At 35.2% G+C, this 24,343-nt stretch overlaps 1 protein-coding gene across 1 annotated transcript in view; it reads left to right on the top strand.

Moving 5' to 3' along the window:
- Positions 1 to 24,343, top strand: part of ZFC3H1 (zinc finger C3H1-type containing) — a 54,132-nt gene that overhangs the window by 7,195 nt on the left and 22,594 nt on the right. Inside the window, exons 3-14 of the mRNA XM_047865029.1 lie at positions 6,851 to 6,915; positions 11,270 to 11,468; positions 12,189 to 12,412; positions 13,618 to 13,741; positions 16,749 to 16,846; positions 18,140 to 18,349; positions 18,520 to 18,684; positions 19,197 to 19,334; positions 20,175 to 20,296; positions 20,874 to 21,023; positions 23,734 to 23,908; positions 24,164 to 24,295. Coding sequence (XP_047720985.1) covers positions 6,851 to 6,915; positions 11,270 to 11,468; positions 12,189 to 12,412; positions 13,618 to 13,741; positions 16,749 to 16,846; positions 18,140 to 18,349; positions 18,520 to 18,684; positions 19,197 to 19,334; positions 20,175 to 20,296; positions 20,874 to 21,023; positions 23,734 to 23,908; positions 24,164 to 24,295 — 1,802 coding nt within the window. The remainder of the gene's footprint in view (positions 1 to 6,850; positions 6,916 to 11,269; positions 11,469 to 12,188; positions 12,413 to 13,617; positions 13,742 to 16,748; positions 16,847 to 18,139; positions 18,350 to 18,519; positions 18,685 to 19,196; positions 19,335 to 20,174; positions 20,297 to 20,873; positions 21,024 to 23,733; positions 23,909 to 24,163; positions 24,296 to 24,343) is intronic.

The following is a 24,343-nucleotide window of genomic DNA, read 5'->3' as shown; positions in this document are numbered from 1 at the left end:
AAAAAAATTTTTTTTAATGTTTGTTTATTTTTGAGAGAGAGAAAGAGCATAAGCCAGGAAGGGGCAGAGAGAGAGGGAGACACAGAATCTGAAGCAGGTCCAGGCTCTGAGCTGTTAGCACAGAACACGACGCAGGGCTTGAACTCACAAACGGTGAGATCAGGACCTGAGCCAAAGTCAGATGCTAAACCGACTGAGCCACCCAGGTGCCTCTATAAAAAATTATTATTAAGAATCTCATTTTTCTATTACAGTGTTTATAAGTTGTATCACCCCTGTTTTTAAATTTTCTTAGAAAGAAATCCATAGCTTTTTAAACTTATGGGTTTTCAGCCTCTCTTCTATTAAGATCATTTTGAGTTATGAAATTTCTACTTCAGCTGTTTGTGATATGTAATTTTTTGCCATTTATTCTAAATATTTGCGAGTTTTGTTTTTCTTTGATCTGTAGGCTATTTGGAAGTATGTTTCTTAACTTCCAAGCATGGAGGTTCTTCAGCTGTATTTTTTGTTATTGATTTCTAAGTCAGTCATATTGTCAGAGAATGAGATATTAGAGAAGGATAGAATGAGAATTTACTGTCATTTATTTGTAGAGATTTGCTTTATTGTATGTGATTGATTTTTATAACTCTTCTGTGTGTGTTTGAAAGGAATAAATGGATCGTTAGATATGTTTTTTTATGTTCACATCTTCCTTCATTTTTTGATCTGCTTGATTAACTACTGAGAGGTTAAAGTCAGCCACTATGATGATGGATTTATGGTTTTCAGTTTTTGCTTTAACTACCCTGAGACTAAGGAATTGACTCATTATTCTCATTATTATGTAGTGGCCTTCTTTATCTCTAGCAATGTTTCTGCCTAAAAGACTTATGGTAACAGTCCACACCATCTTTCTTTTGGTAAGTATATATGCCTTGTATATCATTTTCCATTCTTTCAGTCTTTCCATATCCTCATGTCTCAAATGTCACTTGTACATAGTATAGAACTGGATTTCATTTGTAATTTAGTCTGACAATCTTTGTTCTTTAACTAGAATATATATTCCATTCACATTTTTCATGATTACTGATATTTGGATTTTTTTTTTCTTGCCTCTTTTGTTTTTTGGGCTTTTTTTTTCAAACATTTTTTTTTTCTTTTACTGGTTTGGAAGGTAGATATTAAGTTTCTTGTCTCATTAGTTCCTCTAGGAATTGTAACATGAATTCTTATCAATGTTTGAAATTAATCAAGACCTTTATCCTGTCCTGGTATACAAAGGCCGGTACATGCCTAGCTTTGCTCATATAGTTAATGTTTTCTTGGCTCACTTTTCTATGTCTAGAATCATTTATGCTTAAAATAATTTTTTTAGGATTTTCTTTAGAATGTGTCTGCTTGATGGAAAACTTATTTCTGGTTGCCCTTTTAAAAAGTTTATTTATTTATTTTGAGAGAGAGCAAGAGAGGAAGGGGAAGAGAGAAGGAGAGAGAGAATCCCAAGCAAGCTCCATGCTGTCAGTGCAGGACCTGATGCAAGGCTCAAACTCATGAACCATGAGATCATGACCTGAGCCGAAATCAAAAGTCAGACACTTAACTAAGCCACCCAGGCGCCCCTTTGTTTGCCCTTTTTTAAAGATAGTTGTCTAGGTTTGAAATTCTATATTGGCTAGTTACATTCTCAAAATATTGAAGATATTTTCTGGCTTCCATTATTGATATTGAAAAGTTCACTATCAGTCTTAATAGTTTCTAATTTGAAGGTAGTTTATTTTTCTCTGCTTGCTTTAAAAATCCCATTTTTGTCTTTGATGTTCTGTAGTTTAACTATGATGTGTTGATTGCAGATTTCTTTTTATTTATCCAGCTTGGCATTTGTTGTGCTTTTTGTTTTCACTGATTCTGAAAAATTGTCATTATTGCTTAAATATTTTCCCATTCTCTTTCTTTTGTGGAATTCTGTATATCTGTATGTTATATCAAATCATCTCACTTTATCTTCCATTTCTCCTGATTTCCTTTAAGTTTCTGTCTCTTTGGTTTTTGTTTTGTTTTGTTTTGTTTTGTTTTGTTTTATTTTGTTTGTAAGGTTTTTTACTTTGAGAGAGAGGGAGAGCATGAGCAGGGGATGGACAGAGAGGCAGAAAGAGAATCCCAAGCAGGCTCTGACATGGAGCTTAATCTCATGAACTGTGAGATTGTGACCTGAGCTGAAATCAAGTGTTGGATGCCCAACTGACTGACTCCTAGTTTTCATCTCTTTGTAAATCTGTGCTACATTCTGTGAAGTTTCTTCTCATATATCTTTCAGTTCACGGATTCTCTCTTTAGCTGTGCCTGATTTGCCTGAAGCTCACCTATTGAATTTTAAATTTGTTATAGTTTTTATTTTAGTATTTCATTTTTGTTTTTCAAATTACTTTGGTCATTCTTTTTAGATTTTTCTGCTTAGTTTTTCAAATTTATTTCTTTTTTCTAAATAGTATTTTTAAAATTTATTTTAGAGAGAGAGAGTGAGTTGGAGAGAGGGGGAGAGAAAGAGAGAGAGATTTTTAAAATATATTTAAAAAAACATTTATTTATTTTGAGAGACATAGAGAGCAAGTGGGGGAGGGGCAGAGAGAGAGGGAGACAGAATCCCAAGCAGATTCTGGGCTGACAGCAAGAGCCTGATGGGCTAAAACTCCCAAACAGATCATGACCTGAGCTGAAATCAAGAGTCAGACCTTAACCAACTGAGCCACCCAGGCGCCCTGAGAGACTGAGAAAGAGATAGAGAGGACGAGAAACTTAAGCAGGCTTCATGCTCAGCAAGGAGCCTGATACAGGGCTCGATCCCACGACTCTGGGATCGTGACCTGATGTGAAATCGAGAGTCAGATGCTCAACCAACTGAGCCACCCAGGCACTCCTTTTTAAATTTAAAGAAAACATTTATTTTTTAATTTTATTAGAAAGAGTGAGCAGATAGGGTAGAGGAGCAGAGGGAGACAAAGAGAATCTTCAAATTTATCTTTCTTTTTTTTTTTAAATTTTTTAAAGTTTATTTATTTTTGAGGCAAAGAAAGAACATAGTGGGGCAGGCTCCAGGCTCTGACCTGTCAGCACAGAGCCCAATGTGGGACTTGAACTCACAAACCATGATGTTTTGTTTTTTTCTTTTCCTTTGCTAATTTCCAGTATCTAAGGTTTTTATGGGTTTCATTTCTGGTTCCCATATTTTGGTGCCTTCTTTTCTTGAATGTTTAGTGATTAGTTTCTTTTTCTTTTCTTTCTTTTTTCCTTTAAAAAAAATTTTTTTTTAATGTTTATTTACTTTTGAGAGAGAGAGAGCAAGTGGGGGAGGAGCAGAGAGAGACACACAGAATCTGAAGCAAGCTCCCGGCTCCGAGCCATCAGCACAGAGCCCGATGCGGGGCCTGAACTCACAAACCGTGAGATCATGATCCGAGCCAAAGTCAGACACCCAACCAACTAAGCCACCCAGGCACTCCTCCTTTTTTTTTTTTTTTTTTTTTTTAACAGGTGTTCATTTTTCTTTCAGTTTTTTCGGTGGGAATTTTTTGAGACCTGGGACAAAGATGGATTTCTAAGGGAGAGTTTGTTTTTGTCACTGTCAGGCACCTGAGTAGACTTTTGTTTTGGGAGTACTTTATATTCGAAGTTTTCAAGGCCACCCATGTAGTATAGATTGGGTTATAAACTTGAGTGGTGACTGATTTTGGTTACACTTACTCAGGGATGTGTTTTTTCCTCCTCAGTTTAGCACCATGATTCCAGGCAGTCAGTTTCAAAAAGAGTAACTCAGTGGGATAGAAAAGACACAAGTAACTATTAGTAAGAGTTATGTATGAAATAATGAGTTATGTATAAAAGTATACATGAGAGTATAATAAAAGTTATGTATGAAAGCCTGCAGTAATACAGGGGATGGATCAGATATGTCCACCCCTGGGCTTGGAAAATTTTCATAGTGATGGAAATGTTTGATATGTGCCTCAAAAAAATGAGTTTTTTTGACTTGGGAAGTTAGAAGGAACCAAATGAGCAGATAAAGCACAGAGAATTTTTAAAGGATAATTGAGATTGATCTAGTACGGGTGCAGTTTGGGATATATGGTATATTTCTGGGAGGGGTAAAAGGGTAGATTGAGATCAGATTGCAGAGGGCCTTGAATGTCTTGGCTAAGGAATTTAGATTTTCTTAAACATCACGTATGCCACTGAATATTTTTAAACAGGAAAATGATATTATCAGGTATCTTTTTAAAAAAGTAACTGATAGCAGTTTAGAAGGGGAGGGATTGGAGGAAAACCAAAAGAGCTAAAATTTATATGAATCAATAAATTATTTGGTTAGTGTTTCTTCATATGCATCCTGCAGCTGCCACCATCCAGCCCTCCCAGCTCTTCAGTAAGACTGCCATCAAGCTTTTACGTTGTTAGTGATCAGCTTCTTTTCCATTTCTCTCAACAACTCTTCTAAACCTTTATCATTTTTTTCAGGCCTTTTACTCAACTTTATTGAGTAAAAATAATGTTGTCAGTCTATGAGTGTGCCTCTTATTTCCGGTTCTCTCACTCAACTTCCAACTTTTCACTTTCTGATTATAAACTTATATCCATATTGATTTTCACTTCAGTTTTTCCACACTGATGAAATGGAGACTTTCCTTTTGTTTATGGTCACTTGTTTTAACCTGTACTCCTGGCTCTACTTTCTACCATCTTTCGGACCTTGCGCTCCGTCTGTTGTTTATTTTGATTCATCTTTAACCACATTCTCTTAAGGGGTTATTATAAACATTTGCGTTTTTTTCCTTTCCAAACTTAATCACTCTCTCCCCACTCTGTATTCTCCCATAACTTCTGTCTTTTCAGCCAGACTTCTGGAAACACTAACCTGTGCTGACTCTCTTCACTATACCTCTCATTCTCTCTTCATACAATGTAATCTGCTTTTTCTGCTCCTTACCTGAATACTGAAACTAGTCAGGGCTGGATTACTTGATGTCATTGCAAAATTAATTTTTCATTTTCCTACATTTTTTAATTTCATTCTTCCATTCACTCAAATTAAGCACTTGAATTCCAGACTTGTTGAAATATATCCGTGAACAAAGTGGCCAGTCATTTATGCCTTCATTGGCCTCCATTTTAGAAAGGGGAAAGTAAATATGATTTGTAAATAACAGTTATGGAAAAAGTATAGCAGGGTAAGTAGGAGGGCGGTAGCAGGAATAGGTTGCAGTGTTAATGAGTGATCAGGAGAGGCCTGAATTTGGACAAAGATTTAAATGAAGCCTTTGAAGACAGTGAGGGAATAGCCAAATGGGTATCTGGGGAAGAGCTAGGCAAAGAATAAATAGAGCAGTGGTTTTCTAACCTTGTTCATTGGATCAGCCTTACCTGGGCACTTGATAGAAATGCAAATGATCATGCCTTATCTTAGATCTACTGAATTGGAAATTCTGGAAGTGGGGACTAACAATCTATATTTGGCAAGCATTCTTGTTGATTCTTTTTTTTTTTTTTAATTGTTTTTTAATGTTTATGTTTGAGAGATAGAGACAGAGCATGATCAGGGAAGGGCAGAAAGAGGGAGACACAGAATCCGAAGCAAGGTCCAGGCTCTGAGCTGTCAGCACAGGGCTCGATATAGGGCTCAAACCCACGAACCATGAGATCATGACCTGAGCTGAAGTGGGACACTTAACCGACTGAGCCACCCAGGCGCCCCCATTCTTGCTGATTCTAATACCTGTTAATAAAGTTTGAGAATCTGTGAACGAGGATAACTACTATTAAGGGAGAAGGATATTGGCATATTTGGGGAATAACAGGGAGGCCTCTGCCACTAAAGAAAAAAGCATGGGAGTGCTGAATAGTGGGAAACAAGAGGTCAGGGATGATGGGTTGGGTTAGATCATGTAGAGCCTTATAAGAATTTTGTGTTTTATACTGAGTGAAATGTGAGCTACTGTGGAGTCTTGAGCAAAGGACTGGCATAATTGTATATTCTCAAAGGACCATTCAGGTTACAATGTTGAGAATATTCTATAGGGAGTAGATGTATCTATTCAGTGATGTTTTTCTTGATAATCTTGAAAATTTGGGATTTTTGTAATACCATACACATCTGGAATTTCATATAACCTGATTTTCCTTTTTTAAAACTAATTAAAATAAAATTAGTTTTCATTTGTAATTTCTTACTGTTGATGTCCTTCCTCAGTGTTCCATTCTCCAGGAGGGTTCTTAATTACTATAATTTTAACTACTACCTATATCCTGACGATTGTCTTTAACTCAGTTTAGAATTCTAGCTAATACTGCGTGACTGCACAAGACCAATTTTCATTTTGGAAGTATTGAGGCAAAATTGAAATAATTGTATTGTTAGAGACCTGTAACAATGGTAGGACAGTGCCTAAGTACATGTTTGGTGAATTAAACCATTACTTGCTTTTATAAACTTTGCGTAAAGTTATATTTATAGTTTGAAATTTATGGTTTGTACTTATTTTTAAGGTAGCATTGTGCTCATAAGGTACCTGCCAGCTTAATGTAAATTCTGTTATTCAAATAATTATTTTTATTTCAGAAGTCATTTTTTATCAAAGTACAGTTTTAACTTATTTGATATTTTTAATAATTTCATCTTATAACTTTCAGAGATAAAGCTGATATGAGAAGTTTGGTCAGATTTTCATTCTAATAACATCCTTTCCTTTTCGTTCAAATATTGTGGAAAGAGAGACCTTTTAAAATAATAACTACTAAATATCATACAGCATTTCATTTTAAATTGATTGTAGCTATTTATTGAGTATTCAAAGTATGCTGTTTTATTTTAAAGGATTAGAAGATAAAGAACAAAATTTAACAAGAAGAATTAGTGCCTCTGACATTTTATCTGAAAAGGTAAGATACTGCTTTTTGGAATTGGGTGTCTCTGTAAAACCGATTCTTGCTCACTTTGCTCACTTCTTGTGAAAGAAGATTCTGTCTTGCTTTTTGCTCATTTTCTTTATCATTTTTTCATCATTACCTCCATTTGGACATAAGCCTTAAATATAAGAAAATCTGGAGAGATGTCCTGAAGTGTCTTTGCAGTGGGTTCAATTGAATTGAAATTTTTTTTAATGTTTATTTTTGACAGAGAAAGCATGTGTGCGCACAAGTTGGGGAGGGGCAGACAGAAATGGAGACACAGAATTGACACAGGCTCCAGGCTCTGAGCCGTTAGCATGGGACCCGATGTGAGACTCGAACTCCCAAGCCATGAGATCATGACCTGAGCCAAAGTCCGACGATTTTCGTATATATATCCATAGATGATCTTTTTGCTTGTTAGTTTTTTGAAACTTTTAATTTTCACCCAGAGATTGTGTTTTCCTACTTGTGGGAGGTTATCCTGTATTGGAAATCTTTGGAGTTAGACCTTGACCAGCTTTTCAGTTCTAGCCCCTCCTCTTACTAGCTGAGTGATCTTGCGTAAGCTCTTTAGCCTTTACTTGCCTCTATTTTCTTTTCTACAAAATGAATTTAATGTCGTCTGTTTTCTGGATTGTGGTGAGGTTCAGCAGGATAAAGTACAAAAGCACCAAGTACTGTGTTTGATACATAATAGCTTTCAATAGCCCAAGCCTTTTTTTTTTTTTTTTATTTTCAAGAGTGAGAGAGACAGCACAAGCAAGGGAGGGACAGAGAGACAGGGAGACACAGACTCCAAAGCAGGCTCCAGGCTCTGAGCTGTCAGCACAGAGCCCAACGTGGGGCTCAAACTCTTGAACCTGGAGATCATGACCTGAGCCAGAGTCAGCCACTCAACTGACTGAGCCACCCAGGCACCCCAGCCCAAGCCTTTTCTTTATTTAATTAGAAATATGAAATACCTTCAGTTCCTTCTTTTAAGATTTCACTTTTTTTTTTTAATGTTTATTTTTGAGAGAGAGACAGAGTTTAATGGGGGAGGCGCAGAGAGAGAGGGAGACACAGAATCTGAAGCAAGCTCCAGACTCTGAGCTGTCAGGACAGAGACGGGTACAGGGCTTGAATGCACGAACGGTGAGATCATGACCCTAGCCGAAGTCACATGCTTAACTGACTGAGCCATCCAGGCACCCCTTATTTCACTTAGTTTTTATGAGTAAATCAAAATGATGCAGAGAGCCTAGGAGCTTTAGGAAAGAGGTGGACCTGAATTTAAGATTGATAATATAACAGGTACATATATATATATATGTATGCACACACATATACACTTGTATATGTTTTGAATGTTCTCACAATAACCTGCTAAATTAAGTTGACATTTTCCGGTTTACAGATGAGGTAAGATTCATATGGGTAGATTAAGTGACTTGCCTAAAGTTATGTAGGACTTAAGTGTCAGAGCAAGGAGTCGAATGAGGTTCAGTGCTCTTGCTAATGAGGTAGCTGCTTTAAGTAGCATATAGCTGTGTGACAGAATCATTAACTTTTTTATTCCAAAAGAATAAAAAGTAATCAAAGACTTTTAAGTCCCAATGAAATGGTGATGATAGCTTTATTTTAAATTCTCTAGATCAGCAGTATCCAATAGAATTTTCTGCAGTAATGGAAATGTCCTTTATCTGCAGTCTCCAGTATGGTAGCTATTAACCACATGTGGCTTTTAAGCACTTGAAGTGTGATTAGTATGGCAGAGGGACTAAATTTCCTACTCAATTTTAGTTAATTTAAATTTAAATAGCCACATGAGGGCTCATTGCCACCATACTGGATAGCACAGCTGTAGAATGTCTGTACAAAGCAGTAGAATTTGGTATGTTTTTTTTTAATTTTTATTTATTTATTTTTTTAACACCTCATTTTTGAGAGAGAGAGAGAGATCATGAGTAGGGGAGGGGCAGAGAGAGAGGGATACACAGAATCTGAAGCAGGCTCTAGGCTCTGAGCTGTCAGCACAGAGCCTGACGCAGGGCTCAAACTCATGAACTCTGAGGTTTTGACCTGAGCCAAAGTCCAAAGCTCAACAGACTGAGCCACCCAGTCTCCCCAAAAAGATAATTTTTCAGTTGATTTGTTACATATATTTCCCAGCAATGCAAAGAGTAACTATATCCTGGTTTGGATAAACTAAAGTACTGACATATGTGATGGTAATTCAGTTAGGCACTTAAAATAGTTCATAGCAAATTGAAGCCCGTAGGAAGGATCCATAAAGAAAGGTTTCTTTATTCTTAGGTGTTAAATAATTTAATTGGATATTAGGAAAAAAGTGATTACAATTTACCTATAAGTAAAAGTCATTAGATAAGTGGGCCTTAACCGTTGTTGTGAGTCATAGTTTGTTTTGATTCCCTGCTTTATAAATACACATAAAGGGGGGCGCCTGGGTGGCTCAGTTGGTTGAGCGTCTGACTTCGGCTCAGGTCATGATCTCACAGCTTGTGAGTTCGAGCCCTGCATCAGGCTCTGTGCTGACAGCTCAGAGCCTGAAGCCTGCTTCTGCTTCTGTGTCTCCCTCTCTCTCTGCCCCTAACCCCCTTACATTCTGTCTCTGTCTCTGTCAAAAATAAAATAAAACATAAATAAATAAATAAATAAATACACATAAAGGAAAAACAGTTTTGCATTTAACCTCAAAGGGTGGGGAGGACAGAGGACTCCCAAAATCTCTCTTCCCACCAAATCCATGTACTCAATTTAGAACCTCCGTTTTGTTTGCCTGACATTACATTTTAGCTAAAATGTGGAGAATAGATTAATTTTTTAAATTATCTCAAAAAAGGTAGAGTGAAAAATGTAAGAAGGTATTTCAGTTGGAAAAAAAATTTCAAACATTTGCTTGTAACCTGTTTTCCTATTTCAGCTTCCCTGAAGAAAAGTCTTGGGTGTTCAAAATATTTTAAATGTTCAGATACATATCTGTAGTTTTAGAACATGTAATGTTCAAATATAAGTAAATCTAATTAAAAAAAATTTTTTTTTCAACGTTTTTATTTATTTTTGGGACAGAGAGAGACAGAGCATGAACGGGGGAGGGGCAGAGAAAGAGGGAGACACAGAATTGGAAACAGGCTCCAGGCTCCGAGCCATCAGCCCAGAGCCCGACGCGGGGCTCGAACTCACGGACCGCGAGATCGTGACCTGGCTGAAGTCGGACGCTTAACCGACTGCGCCACCCAGGCGCCCCTAAGTAAATCTAATTTAAAGAATAATAAAATACGTATTAAAAATATTTTTTAAGTTTGTTTATTTTTAAGAGAGAGAGCAAGCAGGGGAGGGGAAGTGATAGAGGGAGAGAGAGAATCCCAAGCAGGCTCTGCACTGTCAGCACAGAGCCCAATATAGGACTTGAACTCACAAACCCAGGAGATCATGACCAGAGCCGAAACCAAGATTTGGACACTTAACCGACTGAGCCACCCACGCACTCCAAAATACGTATTTTTTTTAAAGTTTGCAAATTTCAACCTTGACATTCAGTGTACTTGTTCTCTGTATTCCTTGTAACACTAGTAAATCACATGATTACAGAACCACTTCATTCTTTATTCTTTAAAAAAAAAATTTTTTTAATGTTTGTTTATTTTTGAGAGAGAAAGACAGAGGGCAAGTGGGGAAGGAACAGAAAGCGTGGAGACATAGAATCCGAAGCAGGTTCCAGGCTATGAGCTGTCAGCACCGAGCTGGAGAGGGGGCTCGAACCACGAACTATGAGATCATGATGATTAGAGTCATGACGCTTGAGAGTCGGATGCTTAACCGACTGAGTCACCCAGGCGCCCCATTTAAAAAAAAAAAAAAAATTTTTTTTTTTTTAAATGTTTAGTTATTTTTGAGAGAGAGAGACAGAGGGTAAGTGGGGGAGGAACAGAGACATTCTTCATTCGTTAAGCCACCTCTGGGTTGATTTCTTCTTGCATTTGTTGTCATCAGATTTTTACTTGTTTGGGAAGTTCAGTTAAATGCTGATCTCTGACCTTTAACTTTCCTTTTCTTTTTCTTTTTGCATCATCCTGTTCCATCAGTTATATCCACCTCTTCTAACCCTTCAACTTACATATACACACACACAGTCTCCAGATTGATCTTCTATATCATAGGGACTGAATTAGGATGTAGGGCTGTGCGGAAAGTAGTTTAGTTTCCTTATTTCAGTTACATTGCTATTTAAATATTTGCCTTACAGCTAACTTTAAATTCTGATCTTAGGAAAGATTTGACTTGGTAAAATGTTTAAGGTTAAATAATAGAACTAAAAAATTGCAACTTTATTTTTTTAAAGAAACTTGGTGAAGATGAAGAGGAACTGTCTGAACTACAACTTCGACTTTTGGCTCTTCAGTCAGCCAGTAAAAAATGGCAACAAAAAGAACAGCAGGTGATGAAAGAAAGCAAAGAAAAGTTGACTAAGACGAAAACTGTACAACAAAAAGTTAAAACCAGTACAAAAACACATTCAGCCAAAAAAGTTAGCACTACAGGTGATTGATCATTTCTGTTAAATTCTTTAAAAAAATTCTTTTTAATGTTTTTTTATTTTTGAGAGGGAGAGAGAGAGACAGAGTGCGAGCGGGGGGAGGGGCAGAGAGAGAGGGAGACACAGAATCTGAAGCAGGCTCCAGGCTCCAGGCTCCAGGCTCCGAGCTGTCAGCACAGAGCCCGACGCAGGGCTCGAACTCACAAACCGCGAAATCATGACCTGAGTCAAAGTCGGACGCTTAACTGACTTAGCCACCCAGGTGCCCCTGTTAAATTCTTTTAATTGATTTCATACATCAGTATAGTTTCAAGGTTAAAAAAAAATTTTTTTTAATTTTAGAGAAAAAACGCAAGCGGGGGGAGGGGAGCGGTGAGGAGAGAGAGAGACCATCTCAAGCAAGCTCCACACTTGGCACGGAGCCTAATATGGGATTCAGTCCTATGACTCTGGGTTTGTGACCTGAGCCGAAATCAAGAGTCAGACACTCAACCGATTGAGCCACCTAGGTGCCCCTAATTTCAAGATTTTAACTCACCAAGTTTTGAGTTTGCAGAATTACAGGGCCCTGAATGGGGGACAATCCTGTATAAACAGAACTTGGAGGAACAGCTGTATATTTGACTTAACAATAATGAAAATAAATTATAAAGCTCTTGTTTTCTTTTATGTAGGAAATTCTAACTCTAGTAGGTACTGATGTTTCTGTATTTTCTATTTAAAGCTAAACAGGCATTAAGGAAGCAGCAAACAAAGGCTTGGAAGAAACTACAACAACAAAAAGAACAGGAAAGACAGAAAGAAGAGGATCAGCGGAAACAAGCTGAAGAAGAAGAGAGAAGAAAAAGAGAAGAAGAAATCAGAAAAATTCGAGATCTCTCAAATCAGGAAGAGCAATACAATCGATTCATGAAATTGGTTGGTGGAAAGAGGAGATCAAGAAGTAAGGTAAAGAGTGCTAAAATATAAAATCAAAATGTTATTCAAATTTAAGTGTCTTTGTTTTTTATCATAAAGTCAGTCAATTAAGAAAAAGCGTAGATCTCTTGTATTTGATAGAATTTGATAAAACTTTTTTGGGGAGATGAGAAGGTTGGTTATAATTGAGAATGAGTCTTATATAGTGATAGATAATAGAAATAGAAGAAATGAAAGACTAAAATATGGTTAGCAAAGTCTGCTTTTGGCTTTTTCATCCTTCTGTATTTAGAAGAAAGTGAGATTACTAAATTGTAGTATAGACCTATCCAAAAAAAAAAAAAAAAAAAAAAATGGCCATACCTTAAGTTATAAGGGCAGAATTTCATTAGTTGTTTTTTTGGTTTTTGTTTTTTAACATTTGTTTAGTATTGTAGAATTAGAAGTGTGTCATAACCAGTTGGTATGGAATGTTTTAAAGAAAGTTAAATCATCATAGTCTGACTGTGGCTACTTTAGTTATTAAGCATTTAGTTTAAGCATTAAGAATTTATTATGTAAAGTCATTAATAATCAAGTCATTGGTTTTTATGGATGGTGTTAGGCAGTAAATTGGAGATTTAATATCATTCTCTAGTGGTATAAGTGACAAATATTAGAATTTTGAGATTTGAGACTAGTGAATGGACTGTTCAAGAGAGGGATGTTAAAAAGTAAAAGCACTTTGTAGGGAGTCAGGAGTTAGGTTTGTTTAAGCAAGGAATTTATCAATATACTTTGAACTTCTAAAAAGTACTTTGATAGAATCTCTTTTAGAGAAAAGTGTTGCACTTTTACATGACTCTTTATCCATCAGGATTGGTTTTGTTAGATTTTGGTTTGTTAAGAACTGTCTCTGAGTGAAACGTGTAAGAAATAAAAAAAGAAAACTACACATAAATATGTCAACTAAGAATTTCTAGTTTTCAGCTATCATTAATGTATCCATAACTAAGATGTTACTGGATTTTTTGGAAATACTCCAAAATATAGTCTCAATGACCTAAAACGAGTTTATTCATCTGGTTTTTTAGAGAGGCCATAAGTATTCAAGAACTTGAATGTCTTAATTTTATAGATGAATATGATTTTTGATAGTGTTCCCTAGAAATAACTGTCAATTGTTTCGTAGTTTCTAGTGTAAGAATAGACTGAGACAGAAAATGCTTTGAAACTAAAAAAAATCTTGTTATTAGTCTTCAGATCCTGACCTAAGACGATCCTTAGATAAGCAACCTACTGATAGTGGAGGAGGCATTTATCAATATGATAACTATGAAGAAGTTGCGATGGATACAGATAGTGAAACCAATTCTCCAGGTATGAACCAAAACTTAAAACATTATCATATTCACAAATTTTCATAAATAGAAAATGATCATAAAGCTACCCAAACCTTGGAAGAAATGTGTCATGAAAAGTGATATTTGCTGGTGAATTGTGTAACTGTAGACATTTAATGGTGTAAATACTCTGAGAGCAAACCTCAAATATGTAATATGAACCTTTATTTCTAGGTGTTTGTTTCTAGATAGGATTTAAATAAAAAGGCAGTATTTAAACTCCTATTAACTGTTGGATCTAAAAAGTGAAGATAGTTGGAAAGATGGAACACTGTTTTTATTTTTTTATTTTTTATTTTTATTAAAAAAAAAATTTTTTTTTCAACGTTTTTATTTATTTTTTTTGGGACAGAGAGAGACAGAGCATGAACGGGGGAGGGGCAGAGAGAGGGAGACACAGAATCGGAAACAGGCTCCAGGCTCTGAGCCATCAGCCCAGAGCCTGACGCGGGGCTCGAACTCCCGGACTGCGAGATCGTGACCTGGCTGAAGTCGGACGCCCAACCGACTGCACCACCCAGGCGCCCCTGGAACACTGTTTTTAAATAAAACACAATAAACTTTTGATCTCTAAAGTTACCTTTATGTTAAAGATACTTTCTAGTTTAGTAAAAAAAAAAAAAAAAAATCTTGTTTTGAGGCTTCCTTTCTCCTTCCAGCGATGTTACTTCTAAGGAATTTGCAGATGGAAAGTAGTACTAGTAGCATCTCAGGAGAGGCTGGTTAGAACTGATGAGGGCAGTACCTCAGTTTGATCACATACATTAGGATGTGACTATTCTTGAGAGCTAGAGACTTGCTTAGGTGATGTTCAAGGGTGATTTTGTGAGAGGCCTATTTTCTTACTAATAAAAACACATAAGACTGGGGTGCCTGTGTGTCGGTTAGGTGTCTGACTCTTGATTACTGCTCAGGTCATGATTTCACAGTTTGTGAATTCTAGCCCCTCGTTGGGCTCTGTGTTCACAGCATGGAGCCTCCCTGGGATTTTCTCACACTCTCTCTCTGCCCCTCCCCAGCTTCTGCTCATGTGCTCTGACTCTCTCAAAAATAAATAAACAAACATTAAAAAAAAGTAACCACACGTAAGACTAAGGCAGATAACTGAATGCAGTTGACATTCTAGGAGCTGGAATACTTACTTGAACAATCGTATGATCAATGTATTTCTTCCTGTGGTCATGTTGTCAGAGCAAATCAAAACTAGAATCATGCTGGGTGTGTCTAGACAGAGACAAAGAAAAACATATGATTTGACTGATGTTTACCCAAAGTGCTCATTTTAGGTTAATTGTTTTAAGGCTGATGTTTGATAATTTCACATCATACATTTATTTTGAGAGTGAGAGAGCCCAAACGCAAGCAGGGGAGGGGCGCAGAGAGAGAGAGAGAGAGAGAGAGAGAGAGAGAGAGAGAGAGAGAATCCCAAGCAGCCGAGCCTAACTCGGGGCTCGATCTCACTACTGTGAGATCATGACCTAAGCCGAAATCAAGAGTTGGAAGCTTAATTGAGCCACCCAGGCACCCCTGTTTTTATTTCAACATTTAACTCTTTGGTCAGTATTAAGTTTTCTTATTCGTAGATTCTTTGAGATAATTCATTGCATTCCCAATATTGATAATATTATTAATACTTTCTATTTCTATAAAATAACTTTATGAACTATGCTTTCAAAAGAATTTTGTAAAATGGGGCACCTGGCTGGCTCAGTCAGTGGAGCATGCAACTCTTGTCATTGGGGTTGTGAGTTCAAGCCCCGTGTTGGGTGTAGGGCCCACTTTAAATAAATAGATAAACTTTAAAAAATTAATAGAGAATGCAGTCTTTACTCAACTTTATCAAATTTTAACTTTTTGCTATATTCACTACAGGTACTGATATTTAAGAAGTATAATGTTCTAAAGGCCAATGTATATTCAAATGCTATCATTATATGGTACAAGTTAACCATATAAATCATGTGGGTAATAGCCTTATTGATTTGTGAGACACCTGGGATAAAGAAGAAGCATTAGTTTTTCCCTGAAGTTTGTCTATAGTTACTGGGTAGCAAGAGTCGTCTTTGAATCTGCCATATTTCACCTAGTCTTAAGAAACTACTGAAGTTGAAATGCATAATTATTTTTATCTGCTACCATGGAAGAAAAAATGCTAACAATTTAACAGAGATGCATTGATTTTATTTCAGAATTATTAAAATGTGACTTAGTGTACATTTAATTGATTAAATATAAGTAGTTCTTTTCATTTCTAGTCCTATTTGCTTTCTTTCTTTTTTTTTTTTTATGTTTATTTATTTTTGAGACAGAGAGAGAGCATGAATGGGGGAGGGTCAGAGAGAGGGGGAGACACAGAATCTGAAACAGGCTCCAGGCTCTGAGCTGTCAGCACAGAGCCCGACACGGAGCTGGAACTCACAGACCATAAGATCATGACCTGAGCCGAAGTCGGAAGCTCAACCGACTGAGCCACCCAGGCGCCCCGCTATTTGCTTTCTATACAGCTTAATAGTTCATTTCTTTGCTCCACATGAAGAATGAAATTACATCACTGGTTTTGTTTTGTTTTATTGGTTAGGGCACTTTAGCAGATTCAAGGGAATTTTTTGTTTTACTATTCCTTTAAAAAATATGTTTGTAAAAAAAAAATATGTAAAAAAAAGAGCCTTTCCTGCTCTATTCCTTCCTTGTTACCATCATTAGGTGAAAAGTGGAACAAACTAGAGAGGTTTTTGGATATTTTTGTTGTTTTCAAACTAGAGAGTTTTAAGGCACTAATTGTCAGCTTAAGTTGGAAGGCTGATGTTATGATAAAAGATAATTTTAAATAGGTGGAAAGGATTCATGGAGGTTAAAGAATTTGTTAGAGATTAATTTGCACTCTACTTTGATGTATTTTTATTTCTTCAAACATATCATAATCTTAATTTATTCCTGTTGAAGAATATTCGTCTGTAAATTCTTAATGAAAAAATTTTTTACAGCCCCTTCACCGGTGCAACCACCATTCTTCTCTGAATGTTCACTGGGGTATTTTTCTCCAGCACCATCTATTTCTTTGCCTCCACCACCTCAGGTTTCTGTAAGTGAGAACTGATGTGATTTCTAAGAGAATTATTTTGTTGTTTTGTGTCTTTTCTAATTTGTTCTGAAAAACTGGCAGGTAATTAAAAGCAGTTAATGTTTGAAGAGAGCTTCAATTAGAATTGTTTACCAAAATGAATAGCTATGAAACCTATAGAATAAATAGTTATTTATGTATTGGCGGGGTTGTCCATATGGTAGATTTTTTTTCATAGCTATTTTTTAATCTCATGTGTACTTTTGTTCAATACTTACCATGTTTCCTTTTTCCTTCTTAGCTAGTAGCTACTCCAAAACTTTATTCCAAAGAAGAATGAGATTATCTCGTGTTTTGTATTATCTTTTTTGGCAGTTGGGATTTAGATGCATGAACGATACTTCTAGAAATAAATTCTTTCCTTTTTCTTTTGGTGAATTATGGTTATTTTTTATCTGAAATTTCAGCAAAAAAAGATCATTTAATGTAGAAGTTAATTTCTTTTTCCCCATCTTCCTTTTAAAAGAACTCCCAGTCCCCCATTTTTAAAAAAAAGGGAAAAAAGGAAGTGAGGGAATCATTAAGTAAAAGTTCTGAAGTTCTCAGTGAGTTAGCGGGAACATTACCATTTCACAGTTGCTAGGTGGACATCTGGTGTCCTAGCTTATGAAGGAAAAGGTTTTTTTTCCCCCTTGAAATGTTTTCTTTTGGGAAATGGAGAATGGATGAGCTAAGTGCCAAGGGAAATACTAGAAGGTCTTTGAAACAAAACTTTCCAAACTCAAGGATTTGTATACAATTAGTTTTCTTTATAATTTCTAAGAAGCCATTTCACAAGGAATTAAGAGATTGTTCTTGACAGTTCTTGAGATACTCTGGACTAGTCTCAGAATCTCTTTGGTGCCTAATTTTGTTTTTTACTTAAATATCACCTTTGTTTTCAGTAATTCCACTTGTTTTCAGGTAGTCATCTAAAGGGAAAGACCCTGTAAAATTTGATTTCTGTCTTTTAGAATGCTAAATGAAAATAAGAAAGATAATGGAAGAGTTTGTATAATTGCCCTGAAGTTCATAAATTAAATGTTTCAAATATCGTTGATTTTTTTTATTGTAAAAATTATACTTTTTTCATGGTTGAATATTGAATTTGGGTTAGTTTTAAGATTTACAGGATGCTTAGTTCACTTCTGTTTACAATTGAAGTAATAATCTAAAGTTTACCTTTTTAAATTTAATGTAGCTCCATAGATAAACATTTTGAATTGGTAGTATTTGCATTGTAATTATTATTTCTTCTCTTCTAAAAATAACTAGTCTATGCCACCTTTGAGCCAGCCTTATGTGGAAGGCTTATGTGTTTCTCTTGAACCTCTACCTCCTCTACCACCTTTACCACCTCTTCCACCTGAAGATCCAGAACAGCCTCCAAAACCACCTTTTGCAGATGAGGAAGAGGAGGAAGAAATGCTGCTTCGAGAAGAGCTACTTAAATCTCTTGCAAATAAAAGAGCTTTTAAGCCAGAGGTAATTTAGGTGCCTGAACCTCTAGGTGGTGCTCTTGAGCTTAGTTTTAGGTAGTTCTGCTTTTCTGTTTGGGATTCATTGGGCTTTTCAGTAAAGCAGCACTAGTCTAAAAAATGACAGAAGTGTCTTTTTATTTAAAAATGTTTCATATTTCTCTTTTCCTTATTTAGGAAACATCTAGTAATAGTGACCCACCTTCACCTCCAGTACTGAACAATTCACAGCCTGTGCCAAGAAGCAATCTGTCAATAGTCAGTATTAATACAGTATCTCAGCCTAGGATTCAGAATCCAAAGTTTCATAGAGGACCTCGTCTTCCACGAACTGTGATTTCGGTAAAAACAAGCAGAATATTTAATCCTACTGCTACATAGCTTGTGAGAAATTTTTATGAAATTTTACTGTCTTATTCCCTGCCTCCCAGTTTATTTATATGTGTCAAAAAAGTTTGTCATTAATTGTGTAATTTGTAAATTGTATAATTTGTCATTAATTATTTTTTTGTTTGGTTGTAAAAGAATTAATTTAGGTGGCATTATGGTTCTTTATAGAAAGTTGGAGAATATAAAACTTAATGAGAAAGGTGGTCACAGTAAGTGTCTAGAAAGACTGACAATATAGAATATTTTATTTTGTGGGCAAATAACCAGTATTGGTGAAGTGGAACAAAGTTAGGCAACATAACCATAAAAAACTATAAACTATCTACTTGGATTCATTATTTTTAGGAATTGAAATTAAAAGAGGTGAAGTGACTTGTCCAAGGTTACATATCTAATTGTGGTAGGGCCCAGAAAAGAATAGATAACTTCTGTCATCAAGAGTAACAGATATATTGTCTTTGCAGCTTCCAAAGCATAAATCAGTGGTTGTAACACTGAATGATTCAGATGACAGTGAATCTGATGGAGAGGCTTCCAAGGCAACAAATAGTGTTTTTGGTGGATTGGAATCCATGATTAAGGAAGCAAGGCGAACTGCTGAAGTAAGTGCAATAATGAAAGATGAAAAGATGATTGATTGATCATTGTTAAAGTTTTTTTCCCTGAAAATTAGACCTTAGAGGTGTAAGTTTTTAATATATTGAATTGTGGGAATATTTTAAGTACTGTGTTATTTAGGACTTTATGTAATGAAGCATGTATAAGTTTAATTAGACTTAACTATTAAAGTCCACTTTATTTTTATTCAAATTGGCTAGTACCTTTTTCAAAATAGTTAAATTGAGTAGATAATTGTCCTCTGTACCAAGGAAATGTATTGCTTTGGAATTGTATCATATTACCAGAAAATAGTTTTTATGATTTCAGTACAACTTAAAAAAAATTTTTTTTTAGTGTTTATTTATTTGAAAGAGAGACAGAGAGAGACAGAGCATGAGTGGGGGAGGAGCAGAAAGAGAGGGAGACATAGAATCCAAAGTAGGCTTCTGGCTCTGAGCTGTCAGCCCAGAGCACGATGTGGGGCTTGAACTTCCGAACCACGAGATCATGACCTGAGCTGAAGTCAGACACTTAACTGACTGTGCCACCCAGGTGCCCCAGTACAACTTTTACCCCTATTCTTACTGTGCATATGTTGGTTACATATGATTTAGTTCGATTATTTTAAAACTGTAGGTCTTAGTGGATTGTACAGTTAAGTTGTGGCTAACAGGCTGTGTTGTTTTAAGAAAAGAAATATAAAGTAATGATGAAGATACTCTGTTATTTCTAAATAGCTAAATAAATGTGCACTGGGTTGCAATATAAATATAAAACTTAGCTAAAGCTTAGCATGGGATTATTGAAAGCTGTTGATCTGGTTGACTTCAACTGTTTTCTAGCAAGCTTCAAAACCGAAAGTACCTCCAAAATCTGAAAAAGAAAATGATCCCTTGCGAACACCTGAAGCTTTGCCTGAAGAAAAGAAGATTGAATATAGATTGTTAAAGGAAGAGATTGCCAAGTAAGTAGCATTTTATGTAATTAGCTTTAAAGATACGTGCTCTTTTAATACTTAACTTTAGTCTTTATATACCGTATTGGTATTAGGCAATGAGTGATGCTGATTTTTATCCAAGCTGCAGAGTTAATATTTTTATAATTCACAGGAGGGGGAGCCAGATGATCGATCATTTATAGGCTTGAATACAGTGGTGCACTGAGATAAAAACAGCTTAGAAAAGGATTAAAGCTGCTATAAAGGAGAACTACACTTTTTTATACTTTAAATATATAATTTTATTTGTCAATTATACCTTAGTAAAGTTGAAAAAATAGTAGAATCAGTAGTAGATTCCTGTTGCAGTTTTAGTAATTGATGGGAGGATGTTACATTAGTCTCAGGTGTATAACATTGTGATTTGACATTTCTCTACCTAGGCTATTGTATATTGTCAACTTTGAATGCCAGCTTGGTTCTTATTAGTCAATATGATTAATATTTTTACTTTATTTTATAAAATAGAACACATCTTTATCAAAGATAAGTAATTTTAGTTTATTTTTTGGTGTAATTCATCTACTTCTGTTGATTATTTTAGTCGAGAGAAGCAGCGTTTAATTAAATCAGATCATCTGAAGACAAGTTCATCATCCCCAGCAAACTCTGATGTAGAAATTGATGGGATTGGCAGAATAGCAATGGTTACTAAGCAGGTTACAGATGCAGAAGCGAAACTTAAAAAACATAGGTGAGCCTCTTTATCTGATTAAGTACTGGCATATATTTAAATGTTCCTATATTTGAATGATATATTTTTACAGTTAATGTCAATAATAACTATGTTGTATAATTACAGATTCTTTTATACTTGGCAAAACCATAGAAAGCTATCATTTTGTTGAATGATACATTTACATAAAGTAATAGTATTAATGTTTAAATAAAAATATCAGGATTTCAGAGGAGATTTTTTTCCCTTTAGATATATACATGGCTTATTCATTGCTAAAAACATTTGTGAAACTCCTTGTTTTGGAATTTTCCTTAAAACTTTGACATCTTTTTGAAATAACTTCATTAGAACCATATTGTTGAAGGTGGGCTCAGTTGGAAATAATCATTACCAAGTCTGTTCAGTAAGACACATAGTCAAATACGGTGTTACTATAAATGTGTGTGAATATTAAGTTACAATCCTAAACTTACGTGTTTTGTGAAATTACTATGTTCGAGTAGTGTTGCAAAATTTTGAAAATGCGTAACTTCATAAGATGGACATGAGTCATAGAATTCATTTTAATTCATTAGCATATTTGGGGAAGTTATTTTATTGAGGTATAATTGACATATAATATTATATTAGTTTCAGGTGTATATCATGAAATGATCACCACATTAAGTTTAGTTAACATCTGTCCCCATATGTAGTTGCAGATTTTTGTAATAGTCTTTGATGAGGACCATTAGCGTGTATTTGATAGAAATATTATGGCTATATATCTTTTTTGCTCCATATACCTTGAAATCATTAGTTGATGAAGAGCAAAATGGCTTTAGTTAACATCAACACTTGTGAATTTTGTTCTGCTAGTCCTCCTGTAGGTTTACACATGTAAGGGGAGGTTCTGTGCAAAGATGGTTAGACTTTCCCTATTCTGTTTTTAATAACTGACTGACTAACCGATTCTTAAACTTCAAAGATTAATAGTAAAAAATGATTACAGGGATGGATTAATTCTTAATGTTAAAAATCATTAATGGTGTATAAATAATGGTTTTTAAAACAAGCTTCAGAAGTTAATCCACTCATAGTTAATTAGTGAAGGGGAAAAGGTAGAATTTACAACCACCTTGGTACTCTTTATTTTTTTAAATCATAAAAAAGAATGTAATTTGGAGTGTTTTGACAAGGCACCATACACAAATCCCTCAAGGAGAGGTATTAAGGCGATAGGGACTATGTAAATTTTTATAAGTAAAGGAAAGTATGTTCTGTTCCTTATTTCTTTTATTATTTAAAGTTTATTTCATGAGAGAGAGAGAGTGTGCGCACACATGAGAGCACACATGGGGAAGGGGCAGGGAGAGAGAATCCCAAGCAGGCTCCATGCTGTCAGGCTGTCAGCGCAGAACCAGATGCGGGGCTCAATGTCAGGACCATGAGCTCACGACCTAAGCTGAAACCAAGAGTTGACGCTTAACTGACTGAGCCACCCAGCTAGCTGCCCCTGTTCTTTATTTTTGAATAAGACATTGGAGATTAAGTATTTTGAATATTTGTCTTTGTGCTAACTACCATATTTTAATTGCAATTAAAATATGCCATTATTTTGTGCACTAAGAAAGAAAACTTTCTGCTGCTAGCCAAACTATGATATATAATAATGTTAAGACACACCCTGATATTAGAGATATGAAAAGTATTCTTCATAAATGAAATGCTGTGGTGACTGTAAATCTCCAAAATTATCAATGAGAAATGGTATTGTGTATGTTTTAAAAAAGATTAAAATAAATTTCATTTAGATTCTATTTCTTAACTTCGATAAAAAGTGAAAAGGTTTTAATATTTATTTATTTAAAGTTTATTAGAGAGAGAGCAGGGGAGGGACAGAGAGAGAGGGAGAGAGAATCTGTAGTAGGCTTCACACTGTCAGCATGGAGTCCGCTGTGGGGCTTGATCCCATGAACCATGAGATCATCACCAAGCTGAAATCAAGAGTTGGATGCTTAGCCAACTGAGCTACCTAGGTGCCCCAGAAAGTGAAAAGGTTTTAAAAAATTCTTTTATTTCTACTCCCCATTCTATCACATAGTCTCTGACTCTGTGATTCATTTTAGATGACAATTGTTGTGACTGTTGAAATATATCTCCTGGGCAAGGTCTTTCATTTTTTTAATTTTATGGTCTACCATAATATTCAGTAGTTGAGAAAATTAAAATCTGTATTTATTTGTTTGTTTATTAATTTATTTGTTTTGTTTTTATTCACAGTTCCAATCTTTACATCTGTATATTGTTTAAAAATTTAGACTTCCTGTCCCCTTGCTTGCCTAGCTTTAAATAAAATAGGTTAGAGATTTGTAAGTGTGCTTGATTATATTAGATGTTTATTTGTGTATATATTAAGAGCATTATAAATGAAGCCAAACATAGCAATTTTCTGTCTTAAGTTCTCATTTTTCAGGAATCCTATAGGGTCAGATTCAGTCACATTTACTAGTAATAGTTTTTCAGCTGTAATTCACCTTACTCAAACTTAGTGATACTGACCTGTAGTTGCTTTCATTAAATGTAATCGTGTTTATTTGAATATGTGTGTGAATATGAAAACATTAATCCTTTTAAATTTTCATCTGTATTGATATATTTTTTAAAATGAGCTACTGCTTTGGAAATTTTTTATTCTGATGGTATTCATCCACTAGTTGAGAAAAAAATTTTATTTCCCAATTAGGATTCTCTTGATGAAAGATGAGTCTGTTTTAAAGAATCTAGTACAACAAGAAGCTAAGAAGAAAGAATCTGTTCGAAATGCTGAAACAAAGATTACAAAACTTACAGAACAGCTTCAGGCAACAGAGAAAATTCTCAGTGTCAACAGAATGTTTTTGAAGAAGCTTCAGGAACAAGTAATGTTCTTTTTTTAAATGAAGATATTGTAGTCTCACATTCCTACTCATTTTTATGGGCTAAGTTTTTTTATAAAACAAAACCATAAACCAAAGCCATCAAAATGTGTAACCGATATATTATCTTCCATTGAGACATAATTTTGGAATATTTTTATTTTCAGTTGAATATTCTAAAACTGCTGTATTTAAGGAGAAGGTATGTCCTCTTTTAAGATTTACATTTACATTTTCAGAATTATCCTATATTTTCAGATTCACAAAGTTCAACAACGTGTTACAATTAAGAAAGCTTTGACTCTAAAGTACGGAGAGGAGCTTGCTCGGGCAAAGGCAGTGGCTAGTAAAGAAATAGGAAAACGTAAACTGGAACAAGATCGCCTTGGAGTAAGTTTGTAGGAATATTTTATTTTTGGAAAGGAGAAAGTTTTATGA

The sequence above is a fragment of the Prionailurus viverrinus genome, chromosome B4 (assembly GCF_022837055.1).
Source record: "Prionailurus viverrinus isolate Anna chromosome B4, UM_Priviv_1.0, whole genome shotgun sequence".
Lineage (NCBI taxonomy): Eukaryota > Metazoa > Chordata > Mammalia > Carnivora > Felidae > Prionailurus > Prionailurus viverrinus.
The sequence above is the reverse complement of the archived record's forward strand: the minus strand, read 5'-3'. Positions and strand labels throughout refer to the sequence as shown.